At 41.7% G+C, this 16,582-nt stretch overlaps 1 protein-coding gene across 8 annotated transcripts in view; it reads right to left on the minus strand.

Moving 5' to 3' along the window:
- Nucleotides 1-2,973: 2,973 nt before the first annotated feature.
- synrg (synergin, gamma) overlaps nt 2,974-16,582 on the minus strand; it is a 39,642-nt gene continuing 26,033 nt past the window's right edge. For 6 of the 8 annotated variants that reach the window (XM_084350066.1, XM_084350065.1, XM_084350064.1 and 3 more), the window contains 9 exons: nt 14,053-14,604; nt 12,753-12,916; nt 12,523-12,576; nt 11,438-11,534; nt 10,978-11,126; nt 10,235-10,345; nt 10,073-10,111; nt 6,113-6,145; nt 2,974-4,037 (listed from right to left, as the gene is read on the minus strand). In XM_084350066.1, the coding sequence (XP_084206192.1) occupies nt 3,906-4,037; nt 6,113-6,145; nt 10,073-10,111; nt 10,235-10,345; nt 10,978-11,126; nt 11,438-11,534; nt 12,523-12,576; nt 12,753-12,916; nt 14,053-14,604 (1,331 nt within the window). In that variant the 3' untranslated portion in view covers nt 2,974-3,905. The remainder of the gene's footprint in view (nt 4,038-6,112; nt 6,146-10,072; nt 10,112-10,234; nt 10,346-10,977; nt 11,127-11,437; nt 11,535-12,522; nt 12,577-12,752; nt 12,917-14,052; nt 14,605-16,582) is intronic. The other 2 variants (XM_084350067.1, XM_084350062.1) reach the window with 1 other exon arrangement.

The raw sequence follows: 16,582 nt of genomic DNA on the forward strand, positions 1-16,582 counted from the left end.
CGTCCCTAATTTTTTCCCCCTACTCTGACACAATTGCTTTTTTTCACCTGAAAAACGTTTTTTTTTTCACTCGGATTCACATGAAAAAAACAAAAAAACTCCCCCCCCCCTTTTGGTTTCACACAGGGAAGAAAAAAAAAAAATTTTCTGAAATAATTCACACATTGAAAAAATTACGGGAAAAAAACACAAGAACTTCTTGAAAAATTGTGTGTTATGAATGTTTTCTTCTGAATTTCTTGAACACTGTTTCACACAAAACAATTCTCATGATTGTTTTTTTTTCTCTAGGAAAAATTCATTTTTCAGTTTTTCTTCTGAATTTTCCACCTGGTTTCACACATTAATTTTTTGTTCCTGAAATTATATTTCGATCAATTCACACATGGAAAAAATAATTTCACTCAGTTTTACACAAAATCTCTCTAAGACAAATTACACTCTGACACAATTGTTTTTTTTCTCCTGAAAAACGTTTTTTTCACTCGGATTCACACATGAAAAAAAAAACAAAAAACTTTTTCTCTGGATTTTCTTTTCCTTTTGGTTTCACACATTGAAAAAAAAATTTTTTTCCTGGAAATTTGTTTTCACTCAGTTTCACACAAAGCGTCCTTAAATTTACTAACACATGATTGTTTTCTTCTCCTGAAAAATTTATTTTTTCCTTTTGGTTTCACACAGGGAACAAAAAAAAGATATTTCCTGAAAAAATTCACACATTGAAAAAAAAGTACAGGAAAAAACCCACAAACTCTTCTCCTGAATTTATTTTACACTTTGTTTCACAAATGTACACACTGACAAAATTGTTTTCTTTTTCTCCGTCATTTTCAAAAAGAAATTGTTTTTCCTGATTTTTTTTTTTTCCACTCTGATTCACACATGAAAAAATACTTTTTTTTCTTCTGTAATTTTCCACTTGGTTTCACACATTTCTTTTTCTCACACAAAAATATCTTCCACTGGAATTTTTATATTTTTTCTCCTGGAAATGTTATTTTCACTCAGTTTCACTCAAAACCTCCAATTTTTATTTACTCCTGAACGAAAATGTTTCCACTCGGTTTCACACGTGAAGAAAAAAAAAAAATTCTGAAAAAATTCACACATTGAAAAAAAAGTTTTTTTCTGATTATCCAAATTGTTGATGGTTAAATTTTACTAACGACTAATTAATTGCCAAGTTGTTTTAGCTCTAAATTGTTTGTGTTTGTTGAAAAAAGACACATCCAGTAGATTTGTTTAAAAACTGAATGACTATCAGTGTCAAAAATTCAGAATTAGTGTTAAGTTACTCATCAATATTAATATTTTTAAGCTCTTCCTCTGTCACACTTTAATCCAGTAACATCTTAAAAAAGCAGCTTTTTCTTTTTAAATTACCTTTTTTTTCCCCTCTCTGGATAAATTGAAATGTTATCAGAAGAAAGTAAAGCAGGAAGTGTCTCTATTCACACGGGTGAAGACAATCAGTTGAACCGAACGTGCAGAAGCAGCTTTTTTTTTAGTCAATAATGTGATTGACTCTGCCCATGAAATACCAAAGAGCAGCAATCAATACAGCACAGTATCACTTCAATCTCTCTTCTCTCCCAGAGTGATCATTTCAGGACGGCTCGGCAGACAATAGGCGTGAAGATGACAGGCGCAGGAACGAGAGAGACGCTCTGCATTTTGAATTACACCGTCTTACTCAGTAATTGATTTCAACGCTTGTAATTTTCTGTAATCCCGGTGTTCACTGTGAGAGGAGAGGAATTCATTTTCTGCAGGAAATGAATTAGGGAACAGTGAGAGATAAAATGGATGTCGGGGAACACACCTGAACACAAGTGTGTGAATGGTAATGAGGCTGGTTTCACAGAGCCCCCCAGACGTCTGGTTTGATTGGCTGAAGCTCAACCGCCAGCGAAGGCCCGGCAGACTCGTCGAAGGAGAATTTATTCCATTTTGTAGCAAAGTGACGGAGATGAGGCCTCTCTGGCCGCAGAGAAAGTACATTATTGAGTGAAATGACGGAGGGAAAATGTGTACTTGGACGAGGAAGCTTCGCGGGAAAGCGGGCAAAATAAGGCCGTCTCATTTCAAAGCTGTAATGTGCTCGCAGTTAAACACAAATTCGGGGTAAAAGGCCAGAAAACCAACACTAACACTTATTGTAACAGGAAAACAACACAAATATGAGGCTATGACCAGGCTGCCTGTTAGCTTAGCTTAGCACGAGGACTGGAAATGGAAGAAAACACAGCAACTCTACAAACGGAAAAACTTTAACTTACAGGAAGTTTCATGAAAACTAAAAATATTAATGTTTGTATACTAGTTTAACTAATTTATCTCTTCAGTCTTCAACACATTGTTTTTTTTTGTTTTTGTTTTTTATGTAAAGCTTTTCTCCCATAGCGACTCATAGTAAGTGCGTTCAACCATGTGGATACAAGACTGATAACACTGCCAGAAACAAAGTAGCCTAAATAGCTTCACATGCTACATGTAGAGCAATAAGAGATCCAGAAAGTGAACAGGACAGATTTCTCTAAACTTTGACATAACGGCACCTTCGCTCCATCACAGAGGCTCTTCCAGTCTTAATTTAACCCCAAGTAATAATATAGTGAGCTAATCCCTTTGGAGGTTCACCCAATAATGAAAATTACCCAGCATAATCAAAATCAGCCCCAAGATACCAAATTGATTGAAAAGCCTTTATTTACACCCTCAACACTTTGAGCCGAGCAGCTACAGTGAAGTTTTCAGCTTGAATTTTCTTTTGGCTGCGAGTTCAGTCCGTTCTTTGCACTTTTTGTGTTTTTAGTTTTGGGAATATATTTAAAGAAGTCTGATGACTGTTTCAACAGTTGCTGAGCTATGAGTGGATAATAATCAATTACAGTGACCAGTGTTAATCTTAATGTACGTATGAGCATGTGAGTGGTGTTTAAAAACAGACAGGATCTGTGACACTTTGAATAAACCGTATGCATATTTGTTTATTTACAGCACATTCACATTACAGTTAGTCGTCGTTACGATGCTACAGCATCACACTGCGATATACAAAAAGTGCTGCTGCAATTTAAGTTCAGAATCACAGTCAACTTCTTCCAGACTTCCAGCTGCGGTTGCACACAACACAGAGAAAAACAAAACCGTTACCATCGTTCCCTTCAAGTTCCCGAATCACAAAGTTTTTCCCCCGATAAAATACACAATTTAAATACCCCATGAGGTGCAGAAATCTCAACAGTGCAACAGGATTCAAAGCAACACGATGGTTTGAATGTTTTGAATGTTAAAGGTTTTGGAAACTTATTAAAAACCTGTACAGCCACAGAGTTTTTCATCAAACAGACCCGACCAACAAATGTAATTCAAGTACGATAATAGGCTCATGATTCAACAGCTCTGGTTCAGTGGGAATAAAGTGAGTCATGAATAAATTCCTCTCGAAACAGAAGCAAAGCAACAAGTGACATTAAAAACGCAACATGTTTACAGACGCCAGTGTTTTTAATGATATTGCACACCTAATAATTTAAATCACTGTCTCTTTTCTGCAGTGGAAATCATCTTAAAAGCGTAATTAGAAACCGATTTAAATACGACCTGTACAGCTGACCTACATGTGTTTAGGTAATTAATGTAGAAGAACATAAAGGGGGAAACAAAAACACCGTAGATGTTTTACAGAAAAGATTTAAAGTCGAACAAACTACCAGATCTACACATAAACTCTGAGTGACAGCAGAGTAAGAAATAAATAAGAGGGATCCAGTGACTTTAAACGTCCTCCTCCTCAGTCCAAGGTGAGCGCCCGTGCAGCGCGAGGTGCGTCGTCGCTCCACCTATCTGATGTTGATTAGCCTCGTGCCCCGTTGCCATGACAGCTGCAGGAGAAAAGCTCAGAGCAGGTCGGGCAGTATGAGGCCCGGGGGTTTGGGCTCCACACAGTTAATCCAGAAATTGGCACAGCTGGCGTGGTACCGGTGGCCCCCATACAGCAGCTTGAAGTTGTCCGTCTCCGAGTTGAACGCCTGTCAACGTGAGAGGGTGAAATATATTACACACCTGAGTGACGGAGACAATAAAGCCATCTGCGCTCACAGGAGGAAGAGGGGCAGATACAGACAAGGAATCTAGACTAATACACAACTGGGATCAGACACTTATGCTTTTTCTCTGTGTGCAACATCCTACGGTTTAAAGCTTGAATACTAAACATAGGCACAGATGTTCGTTTACAGCGCTGCGGTGCAAAGTTCGGCTCGTGACCCTGCTGCACATTTTCCAACCAAGTAACATGGGAGGAAATCCGCCTCTGGCAAGAAAAGGATTTCAATTCACATGGGTTTGTTCAATTGTTTAAAACAGCCTGCATAAAATTGTGTGCGAGTGTTTACGGGAGGAAAAGAAAAATCCACTGCGTATAAATAAAACATAACTGCGAATAGGTACAACTGGAAAGCGCAGATATGCATCTACAGAAGAGAAGCAGTTTATATGTATTCAAGACTCAGTGTTTCACAGCTGACGTGTGTGTTGGAGCAGTGAGGTGAAGCAGCCGTACACTGAATTGTCTCATTACCAAACATGTTTGTAGTATCTAATACAAAAACACTTAATTGGGCTCGTACATCAAGATGCAGGCGCTTTAACCAGAAATTATAGATCATATCTTTCACTAAGTTAAAAGACATTTCTTTATCGCTTCGTTCTCTTTGATTACGGCGGATGAGACGGTGGCTCCTACCATTTTAAAAAAAAATTTGGATATTGCAAAGGTTTTTAAAGACATTTAATAACTAATCTGGCCTTTAAGTGAAACAGTTCATCTGTCAGCAGTTTATTTAATCCATTTTGTTACTCTATTGTTAAGTCAGTTAGCAACGCTGCCTTTGACACCTTCTACGTTTTTCTACGGGCTGTGGTGATGTCACAAGCACCCGTCTCCTCCTCAAACGAGTGTGTGCTGACATCAAAATCTTGTCCGTTGACAGATTCAGCATTCACATGCAGATATCTGTCTATAGAAATAAATATCTGCTTAACTTATATCTCAAAACTGTCTAGGAAGTTCTGCTAAGAAGTTTAAACAACATCCTGCTAATAAATCTATTCAGGGAAAACCTGTTGCATCCAAAAAAATCAGATTCTGAAAAGCTCAAAACTTGTTTAAACTTTACAAACCCTCCTCCATGTGACAGCTAAATGTACTGTGGCTGTTCAGGAAATGAAACGTGGCGACCGGACCCCCACTGGAGCGCCTTGACGTGCGTTTTTTTTTGCATTTTCACCGGGCCCAGCTGTAGCAACGTGCGTGCCATCGGGAGATGCTAATGTGTGTGACGTGCAGCTTAAGAGCTTGCATCCCTGGTGAAATACTGGGAGCTGAAGCCGGAGAGAGGAATGAGTCATGTGCTGTGAATCATAGCCTCCCACGCAGAAGGAGAGGGGAGACGCATGCAGAAAGCAACAACTGCATACAAAGCACACCGCAGCAACACACCTTGAAGTCGGATACATCTCCACACCTGCTCCGAACGCGGTCTGCAGCACAGACGCTCTCACGCACGCTGAATGACACATTTCTACTCTCGGCTTTTCTCTCACACGCTTCAGATTTCACCAGCGGAGCGATTTCCTTTCAGGGCTCTTTTGTGCCCTGGCCTACTTGTTTGCACAAACCTGCACTTACGACTGCCAAAAGCTGAAAATGTTGGAGGGAGAGGATGCGAAATGAAAGGGTGGTCACACAATATACACACTGTTATACCTCCTCCGTTCACTGCAGAGCCTCTCCCTCTCAAACCTGCACTTTTTCCATTCACTCTTTCACACTCCAACTCCTCCTAAGACTTCATCTGTGCGGCGGTGAATGTGGGCCAATTTAGTCTGTTTTAACGAGACAGATGCTCTACGTGATTAAAGCTTTTAGGCAGGCAGCCACTGGAAACTGTGCTCTGAAACAAGAATGAGAGCTGGAGCTGGTCGGATAAGACGGTGACTCTCTCTGCTGATTCACCCGACCTTTGTAGACGCATGTAAAGGTTAGAGAGCGTGCTTGGATTATATCTGCTTTTAAAGAAATAAATAAATGAGGCATAATTACCCTTAACCTCCTGTCATTGTCTTTATTCACTGCCTGTAAGCACAAGAGGAGTCAGCATGTTGAAGCACATTTATGAGATGCCCAGAGCAAAGAAAAGTGTGGACAGACTGAGCAGCAGGCAAACATTCAGATCAGCTGTTTCACCAGGACAGAGCTCCCTCCTCCCAAAAGTACACCAGCGAGTGAAAACATGAAAGAATCCAAGTTACGACCCTCAGGGCTCCTACACATTTTATATCTCAGAAGTCAAGAGATTTTGTTTTGATTGGTTTAAAATATTGATTGAAGGTTTCAGTCAGTGTCGAGAATGTTAAACCTGTAAACCAGCAGCTAAAACTGATGTTTGCCACCGACGTGAGCGCTACCCTGCACATCTCTCGCCGGCTTGCTAGCTGTTGATACATCTCTGAAGGTCTCGTTTCCAGAACATCGTCAATGTAGGAGAGGAGGTATAAAGTAGCAGAAAATCTAAGTACTCAAGTAAAGTACCTGAACATTGTACTTAAGTACTTTAATAAATTGAACTGAGGTTTATTCCATCACTGGTTATTCGACACAAAGATTTTCATTTTTACTGCAAATGAATATCTGTCCCAAATATCAGTTTTCAATTTCTAATAATCGGTATCGGCCCTGAAAAAAGCCATATCGGTTGACCTAGTTAAAACAGAGTCTTTCATCACATTAACCGTGTTTGAAATGCTAACTTCTAAGCTAATCTCTGACGTCACAAAAATGTACTTGGTCAGTTTCAACGACGGTCCTGGAACAACACCAACACGGCAATATCAGATCGTTTCCTGACATAAAGTCATCTTTTACAGTTTCCTGTTCCCAATTCTTATGAAGTTATGCATTTCTTCTGACTACAATGGAAACTGGTGTTTTGTGATTTAAATCAGAAGCTAGCAAAGAGTTCCTGCTGTGTTTCATTAGCTAACGTGACTCCACACAGCACCGTCACATCCAGGCTGTTCTGGCTGTACAGCGGCAGCACATTAATGGCCTTTTTTATCCAAAGGTTGTGTCAAAACCAATTTCAGACTGGTGCTTTGAGACTGAATAACTTCCACATTCACACAGACCGTCTTCATCCGACTGCAAATAACCTAAACATCTCTCTGCCTTCACCGTCAGTGTAGCAGTGATGGTGGAGGAGCTTGAGACGACAGAAGAAATATCCTTTACAGCCAGAAAATCCACAAATCTTTGTTCATTATTTTTGCATTTCTCCAGACAGGCATTTTGTCAATTCACAATTGTCTTATGTGTGGTATTATCCATGTAAGACTTTCTTGAGCTGTGTAGGAACCCTGCTAACCTGAGGCACAATAAATCATGCTGAGTCAGAGATGGGCAACCAAAAAACAGATTCACAAACAAACTCTGAGGAGATGAGAACATTTAAAGACACAGTGTGGAGCCAAACGTCTGTTAGCACTGCTGTCAAACATCCCCAAGTAAAAGCTACACAGAATAATCAATCCAAATCCTCCAGGCACTTCAGAAAGCTGCATTGAAATAAATAGCCAGGAATGCTAAATTATTCAACTTAAACCCTTTCCAGTGCTTCTCACTGTAATTGCTCAAATTAGCATTCATCATTTAGCAGCAACGCCTGAGCATCATTAGCTGAAAACTATCACTTATGATTAAAACTGAAACTGCTGCCGCGTTTCACTGACAAACTCAAGATGAGGTGAAGCTGCTGCAGGTTGCCCGTCCCTGCCTCCTGACCAAAGAACAACAACAAAACTGCTGCATCCCATAATTACCGGTCCATTATTTTGGACAATTTCAACTCTGAATTTGAAAGAAAGTGTTTCTGGCTCTATTTTTTGTCAACAAATGAGCTCAAAAATGTGAAAGAGTGGAATTCACAGCATGAATTCATCAGGAGGCATTAAAGCTCATCATTTCTTTGATGCCACCACAACATCTCCGCCCTTCTGAACCTTTGGTTGAGGAACAAATCAGTGCGTCTTCACTAAAGGACAATGCAACAATCAGCGCTCTCTGCTGCAGCCAAAGCCGTGCTTTCACTTCATTATACTCTGAGGGGATGCCATTCTCCACTTGGCTTTTATGCATTCTTACCAGTGTGGCTCTGCCAAAAATGTAATTAAAAGATGGGTTATTAATCTCATGCTAGTGGCACGGAGACAAAATAAAACTGCATTAATTTTCAGCCTGCCTCTGTGCACACAGGAGCGAGAGAGTGCGTCTGTGTGTGCAGGTCTATTATCAGCTGTACTCCCTGCTTATGACTAATGTGTAAGCCACATCTGCTCGCGTCCTAGATGCCTCTCAGTCAGCCATATCTTGCCCGAACCATCCATCTGGCTCTGGCTGAGCAACAGAGGGAACGTGAGAAACAATCAGCGCCACCATCCTGCCCTGCAAACCGCAGGGTCCGAGAAGACCATTAATGGCCCACGTCGATGAAAATCACTAGCACCGTGGGCAAGGAGGTCGACATACAGCAATTCTGCACATAGTGCCCCAGTTGGAGTTAATAACCGAACAGTTATCAGAAACGCCAATGGTTGTTAGATGAGAGTGGCGAGGTGAGCAGGCGACAGAATAGAAAATGAAACCCTTCCAAGACAAAGTGACGACCTGCGTGACCTTGAAGAACCAATCCCAGAGTGTGAAAACTCACCCCGAGGGGCCAAAGTGACAATTCTCCTCTCTCACTTATTTCTGGAGCGCACATATTTATCCTTGGACACTTTTTTTAGTCATTCTTCAGGATGAAAGCCGGAAGACAGCAACGACCCATTTTGAACGTTCGCTAAACCCCTCCTCCGAACAGTGACGGTCCAGTCACGTCTTAGCTGATGACTGGGCACGTCAGGCCGGGCAAGATGGATTTCTCCACATGTTGAAGTGGTGCTAATGAGGCTGTAATACGAGCGACACCCAGCATTTAAAGAGTACGGACGGTGGTGTATTTCTTTCTAGCCGTTCAACAAGCTAAAGTTTCAAGAATGGATCAAAGAGTTGTCTGCTCTAAGGTTAATAAATCAGGCTAACTAGCTTACTTCCTACACCAGTGACCAGTTTTTGAGCTCCAGAGCTTCTGTAGTATTCGAGAGCGAATATTTGAGGCTTCGGTCAGCCAGAAATTACTCTGTTCTCAGCTAACACGGACGGCACAGTGTTGTAAAACGTTTCTTTCGCTTTGATTAAAGGCAATATTTTTATTACGATTCTGCTATTCTGCAGTATTGTTTTTTGTTTGCCTATTTGTATTGAATAAAAAGACATTTTCCAAAAGGTTTGCAGTGTTTTTTATCCCGAGGGGTTTGGTTAAATGAGGTCTTATTTACTATATTTATATACTTTTTATAATAAATTACAGCAATTTTGCAGTTCCCCTGCATTTAGCTAAAATAAATAAATAAATACAATTGTAATCCGAACACCTTCTCAACTAATGAATATCCAAATAGTCGAATATTCAGGTCAAGCCCGAACCAGAGAAGTAGAAAAACTAAAATAATTAAAAAGTCAGCTGGAGATGGTGTTTTCAACAACCTCAGCTAACTTAAGCTTAATAAGCAAAGCTAGCTACAGATGCTAAAATCTGCTAGCAGCAGTTGTCCTTTCAATCAATGGTCAGCGATGAGAAGTGCGACGCCTGCTTTGGTCTGCCGCTGTCTGAAATCAGAGACAAGTTGTTTAAAACATACTATAAATTTTGAGCAGTTTGTGCCGCACGAGAACGAAAAGGAGGACACCAAGAGGGACGGGGCTTAGCAAACACATTTTGGTTGATTCTTTCTATCTGCTACAGTTTAGGCAGACAACTGTTTGCCTGCGAGAGGCAGTGGAGAGAAGTGAATCCTGTCACTTTGGCCCCCCGCCGGGCTCGTTGGTAAGAGGAGAATTGGCCCCCCGAGGACCCCAGTGGGAAAGAGTGGAATGAGATTTAGTTGACAGTCGACTGTCTCATACTCGTTTAAACAGACGTCCAATAGCGCTTTCTTCTTTGTTCTGCAAAACGTTTCAAAGTCAAAGAAATGTCAGTGGTTATCCGCTGCGGATGAGCACAATAACATTGATGTGATGAATGTGTCCACAAACTGTTGTTCTGTGCATGTGCGTGTTTGTACAAACCTTGCTGCGAGCGTCGACGTTGAGCAGACACACCCCACATGCCAACTCCTTGGCATTCTTGATGCCGTGCCTCAGAATGCAGGAGGAGAAATCGAGGGAGCTCTCATCAGGCTACACACACACACACACAAAACAAACACACAAACACACATTTAACTTGCTGCCGCAGGGCAAAATGTAGTCATTTCTATTCTTATAATAACAGCAGTCAGAACGAGTCTGCTTACAGTAAACATCTCTGAGCATCATCAACTTTCTACAAAGACTCTGCTTTTACGCCACATAGTTGAAGTCAAGCAAACGCTATACATCTTTCATCTTTCAACAACAAAAGCTAAATTAAACATGAGTTCACTTTTTGTTTCCTCTCTCCCTCCTCGAGATATTCTGTCAGTTCTGTGCTGTATGAAAAACAATATTCCTCCTCCGCCGACACGAGCAGACAGCTGGATAAATAAATCTATAAAGTCCTTGTCATCCCCGTTGATCGGAGCACTGGCCGACCAAAAGGCTCCCGCAACCAAATCAATGACTCATTGATTTTAAACTAATGGACTGACAATACTGGATACACTAACATTTCATTATGTTATCGGCAGCCTTTTTATTGCAAATTGAACCACAATGCTCTATTATCATGTGTGTTTGTGCATCTTGTGTCTGGTTGATAATAGAAGGAACTAACAGCAGCTGCGTACATAAATCTGTACGTTTAAACTGTTCATATTTTTGAAGCATCTTACAGCGAGCTTGGCCAGCGACATGAAGCCCATAAGGTTGTTCCACACTCGGCTGATGTCCTTCAGCAGCTGCTGCAGCTTCTCAGAGCACACGGCCGTCGCCTTGATGCCCAGCTCCACGCGCCTGGTGACGCGATATACTTCCACCACACCTGAGAGAGAAAAAACACAAGCACACAATTCACAAAAACAGGTTTCGTTGCTGTTTTTTTTCAGCGCTCAGTCCTGCACAGTGACATGTTTTCCCCACACAGCTCATTAAAAGCACAGAAACAGAATAAGAGGGCAAGCAGAGATAAACCATCACACCAGAGCTCGTTTTAATCTTCACCTCTCTGTCCTTCAGAGGGTGTAAGGCCACACACAGGGTTCTTTAACAGTCCAGGCTTGTTTATAGTGGCGTGTGTGTGTGTGTGTGTGTGTGTGTGTGTGTGTGCATGAGTGTGTGTGGATGACTCCTCACCTAGCAGGTACTCCATGCCCTGAGCAGACTGGATGACCTCGGTGCAGACGGACGAGCTGCTGATGCCGTTCAGGATGTTGTTGGCTTTGTTGATGACCTTAATGTGGAGAGAGAGAGAGAGAAGTCAGCATTGTGACATTTATACTGTTTTGGCCAATCACTTGGCACTTGGCAAAGTGCTATATAAATAATGTTTATTATTATTATCATTATTATTATTGTTGTTACTATTATTCAACCCACGCAAAAGGAAATGTAAGAGCTGCTAGCTTGTTTTGGTTTTGCCTTCAGTGACAAGGTCAGAGTTAGTTGTCATTTTCGGCATGCAGCTCGGAGGTTGTTGATGTCTTTTCCCGTAGAGGCAGGGATTTTTGAAAAAGATAACAGACAGACAGTGGAAGGGACGAGAATGCTGCCTGATATAGGTGCCCATTGGCAGGCTTATACCAACAGTCTACATCTAAGAGGCTGAGAGATAACTGCAAACTTTTTTCTGGGATTGACACCATCAACATACTACTACACTAAAAAACTAGCATGTAGGTGAAAATGTTTTTAAATGTATGACGTTTTGGTCAATTATAAGGTTGAACAGACTGAAACATCTTGAATTAATGAAAACTCCAGCAGCAGACGACACATTCACATTTCAAAACCAGAGGGGAGGAAACTTTGGAGCAGCCTTCACGAGTCCCTCAGATCTGCCAGATCAGTGGTCCGTGTGAAACGGCTAATGAAAACTCAATACTGCACTTTATCCTGTATGTGAAGCACTTTACGACTGTATCCTAGAAAAAAATAAAGTTATTATTGATGTAATTACTTTCTACAAGTTGTATTTCCCTCTGACACACCGGCCACGTTCATTCATCACTTTTTGATTCTTCTATAATAAATCTTTTTGCAGGGTTAAAGAAAACCATTTTTCCCAAAATGCGAGTGATAAGAAAAATGTCAGCAGGTTGAAAAAGCATTTCAGTGCCATTTTGGTTATCTTAATTATTCTACTACATTTGTACAGCCGCTCTCACAATTAAGTTTCGCCATGGCACGAGGTCGCACACAGGAAACAAACAAATACAAACCTCAAGAGCGTTTTCCAGACACCTCTGCCACTCGTATGCGTAGCGCTCGCTCTCCTGCAACAACACAGCACAAAATTATCTCAAGTAAACACAAAGGCAGAACAGAGCAGAGCAGAACAAAGGAGCACTTCTCTGTTCTGTGGTCTTCAGCAGTTCTGAGTGTTGTGCTGAATTGTGGCGTTTAATAACGGCGTTAACATGTGGCGCAGTTAACACCAGGCCCTCCTCACCTCCACCTCCCCGGTCAGGTCCTTGTACTTGTCCCTGATGACAGGCAGGGCGGGCTTCTCGCTCAGGGTGTTCGATCGGTCTCTGAAGGGCTGCTCTGGAGCAGGAGACGGGGGCGAACGCCCAATCTCCTTGTCGCCCAAACTGTGGCTGCGTTTGTGGGAGCCTGAGGCGAAGACGGGAGAGAAGAGGGAAATGAATAATGTCAGCGAGAAGCACAAACACATATATAAAGTACTTTTTATTTTCTTGCTTTTTAGCAATTCAGCAGCCCATGGCGGGGAGTCATTTTGAGATATGCACCTGTTTGTTTGCAATCATTATACTTCCATTCTGTTGCAGCTAATTCCTCCCGGACAAGGACAGCATGAGTAAATACTTAATTTGTGACAAACAATAATTACTTACAAAACAGAGGCACAAATATGCAGGTATGAATTATTCATAGGGACTCACAGACGGACAAATCCTGGCAGGGTACCACAACAAATACATGCTAAACCCAGACTTCTCCAGTGGGGCTGGCTTTTAGTGTGTGTGTGTGTGTGTGTGTGTTGTCCAAGACACAGGTAATCCTGCGCCCCCCCTGGACTCACTCCACCACCCACAGAGCCATGCGTCATCCTCCCCACAACCCAGAAGCCCCACCATGATCAGATTACTGTTCCACGGGGCGATGAGGAGTAAAGTAAAGCTCTTCTCTTCTTCACACGAATTAAATCCAGCGCAGGGAGATAAATCTGTGAGGCTAATGGGCTTTTATCACAGCGCAGGAAACACTAATAAATTATTGGCGGAACATGACACCGGCAAACAGCGGTTAAAAAACGAACAGCCTTTCAGTGGATACGGTTAATTTCTGCTCATGGATTTGTTGGCCTCTTCTCATCCATCTCACCAGTGGCTGCCATTAGAGCGGGGCTGTCATCTCAACACTGCCATCTAATGTCTGACAGCTTTATTACAGATCAGACGGGGCTAACAAGTGGAGATGGGGAGGGAGAGGAAGCTGGAGGAGAGTGTGGTTTCACCATTTTAGGGGCGGGGGCCAGCAGAGTCACGGTCTTCATTAAAAACATGTACAATTGTGTACATTTTTTAACAAACAAGTTAGGGCTGCAATTAATCATTACTCTGCTAATCATTCCCTTGATTAAGTGGTCATTTCTTTCTTTCTTTCTTTTTTTTAGCTTACACAAAGTGGCCTTCCTGAGGTACTTACAAACATAGCAACAATGAATTATGAAAATCAAATGTGTATTTCTGTCACATATTATGATCAACATGATGATTGTGACTCACCTTGAACAGACAAGTCAAAGGTTGCCAGCTCGTTCTTGATCATCTCCTCGCTGGACTTGACGTTGGCCTGAGCGCTCGCTTTGAGGAAGTCAGACTTGCCAAACTTTGGCTTGTCCCCCTGGAAGGCTCCAAACTCATCAGACGCCTCACTTTGGTTTCCCTCGGAGCCTGCCTCAGTCGTGGCCGCAGGGGAGTCTGACTTTTCAGAAACAGTACTCGCAAAGTCACCAAAGTCGTCCTCGGCATCGACACCGCAGGGGTCGCTGGAGCCAAAATCAGCAAAGGCTTCAAACTTGTCATCTGTCGATGAGCTGTCCTCGGTGGGGAAGGAGGTGGTGATCTTCGCTACGGAGCTGCCTGTGATGTTTTCAGTGCTGCCGAAGGTCAGCTCCTTCCTCTGTGTCGGCACTAAAGATGGAAGGGACGCTGCTTCTGAGCCCTGAAGCTTTCTGACCTCACCGGGCAGACATTCCTCCCGGTCTGACCAGTCATAGCTGGCCAGGGTGCTGAGGGCCGACGTCCCAAAGGGATCAAATTTCATGTCGTCTCCTTCTGTAATGACAACACAGACATACCAGTGGTTCCTAGGAGTAGCACAAATGCTGTCATGACAGACGGTAGATTAACGAGCCTGGATGAGATGTGTGTTGGATTATCACCTTGTCATTTATCTACGGTTTAAGCGATAACTCTTCTGTACTACTCGGAATAAAACTCATGTATTAAATTAATCCTAAAGGGTCTGTTTCCCAACATTAGAAAACATAATATCTCAAATTCCTGTAATGCCCAGGCAGATGGTTTTACTTTTATTTGCCCTGGTTTTGATACATTTTTGTCATTTCTGCCTCCACCCAAGTACAGTGAACCATATACAAGAAATCATGTCGCAATTACTTTGACAGATCTTGCAATCTAGTAGGAAAGGTACATTTTGCATTTCTTTTTTACCAAAGAAAACAACACATCTCTGTGAGTTATCTAGAGTAACCAGAACATTGCTTCTGAAAATATTTTTTTTCAATCATGTTCGCACCACAGATGCTGGGATGGAGGGAAAAACGTACGTGCAGACAGAACCTCAACTATCTTTGATACGGCTACACAACACGACAGGTAAGAGAGAAAACACGGTATTTGGGGGAACTTCAACATCATCCTGTGTAGCATCATCAATGCTGCATAGTCAATAGTGTGCCGCAGGGATGACGTATTTATGAAGGCCAACTCAGAAGTTAGCATTGCCCTGGTTCCCTCGACACGAAGCCTCTGGGACTTTTTATTGGATTTTGAATTACTGCAAAAACATTAGATTGGTGGCATTTCTGATTTTTGAAGCGTACGTGCATTGGCAAGATGTAAAAAGCTATAGACTATATTTCACGCACTTAAACACAGAGTCCAAAAATACTAACTTATTCCCAGGTTTTGGCTCTCATTTCTGCAGAACTCTATACTGCAAGAAAAAGATCGAATATATTTTACACTTTAAAGACGTGAAAACAAATTCTGCAGCACACAGGCAACCCCATACATTGTAATTTGGCACATTTATGATGCAGACTACTTCATATTGTACCAGCACTTGACAGATTCTAGCTGTTGCAACAGCAATAATAACTACTATGTTGGAGTGAAACATACTCTCGCCCACATTTTTGAGAGTTCTGTTTAATAAATTATCGAGTGACGGGTAAACAAACAAGCTGTTCTGATGCCTGAGCTGAATCATGTTTATGAGCAGAAAATTACTGCCATCATTTTACTGAAACACAATGAACACTAACGCTGATTTTTTTTTTTTTTTAATAGTGGACAATTCCTCTCCTCTGGCTATGTGTTGACACGTGCTGTGCTCAGTGGTGACAAACAGCATCAATAAAAGATCTTTCCTGTAACTACGTCGGCTCCGGTTCTTACGCTGTGTTGTGTTGACAGAGCGGGAGTTTGTGATCAGTTTCTTTATGACTAATATGAACTGACAGAGCTACGCAGCTTGCAGTCATTTGTCAACACTTTAGTATTCAGGTCTCCTTCTCACACACTCACAGACACACAAATCAACCTTGTTGAACCCTTCCTATTTTGCAAGACAGAACCCTCAGATACAAAAAGCAATTTGTGAAATTGACAAGGACCTAGTGCTGTTAGCCTCGTGTCATTAGATCACTTTACGGCTTCTCAGGAAAGGAAGGGAGAAAATAAGACGGTACGCATTTCAGCAATACCAACAGTAATATTTATTACGACAACATGAGTAGAGAGAAAGAGAGAAAGGTCACAAAGTACTGTGAAAGAGGTCTATCATTACAAGAGGTTTGTCAAACTAACACTTGTAAAATTAGATTTCAGTCATTTAGAATACAAGGGCATGCAGAGTCAGGAGAAAAGAGAAGAAAACAAACAGCGAGTAGGAAAAACAAAGATAATCCGAGGATATAGAAGCAGAAACCAGAATGAGAAGGCACATTCACAGACTAAAAATCAGTAATTCTGGGGAGATGACACTTTTGTTTTACTATAAGAATGT

This window comes from Pagrus pagrus, assembly GCF_965226575.1.
Source record: "Pagrus pagrus genome assembly, chromosome: 4".
Taxonomy (NCBI): Eukaryota; Metazoa; Chordata; class Actinopteri; order Spariformes; family Sparidae; genus Pagrus; species Pagrus pagrus.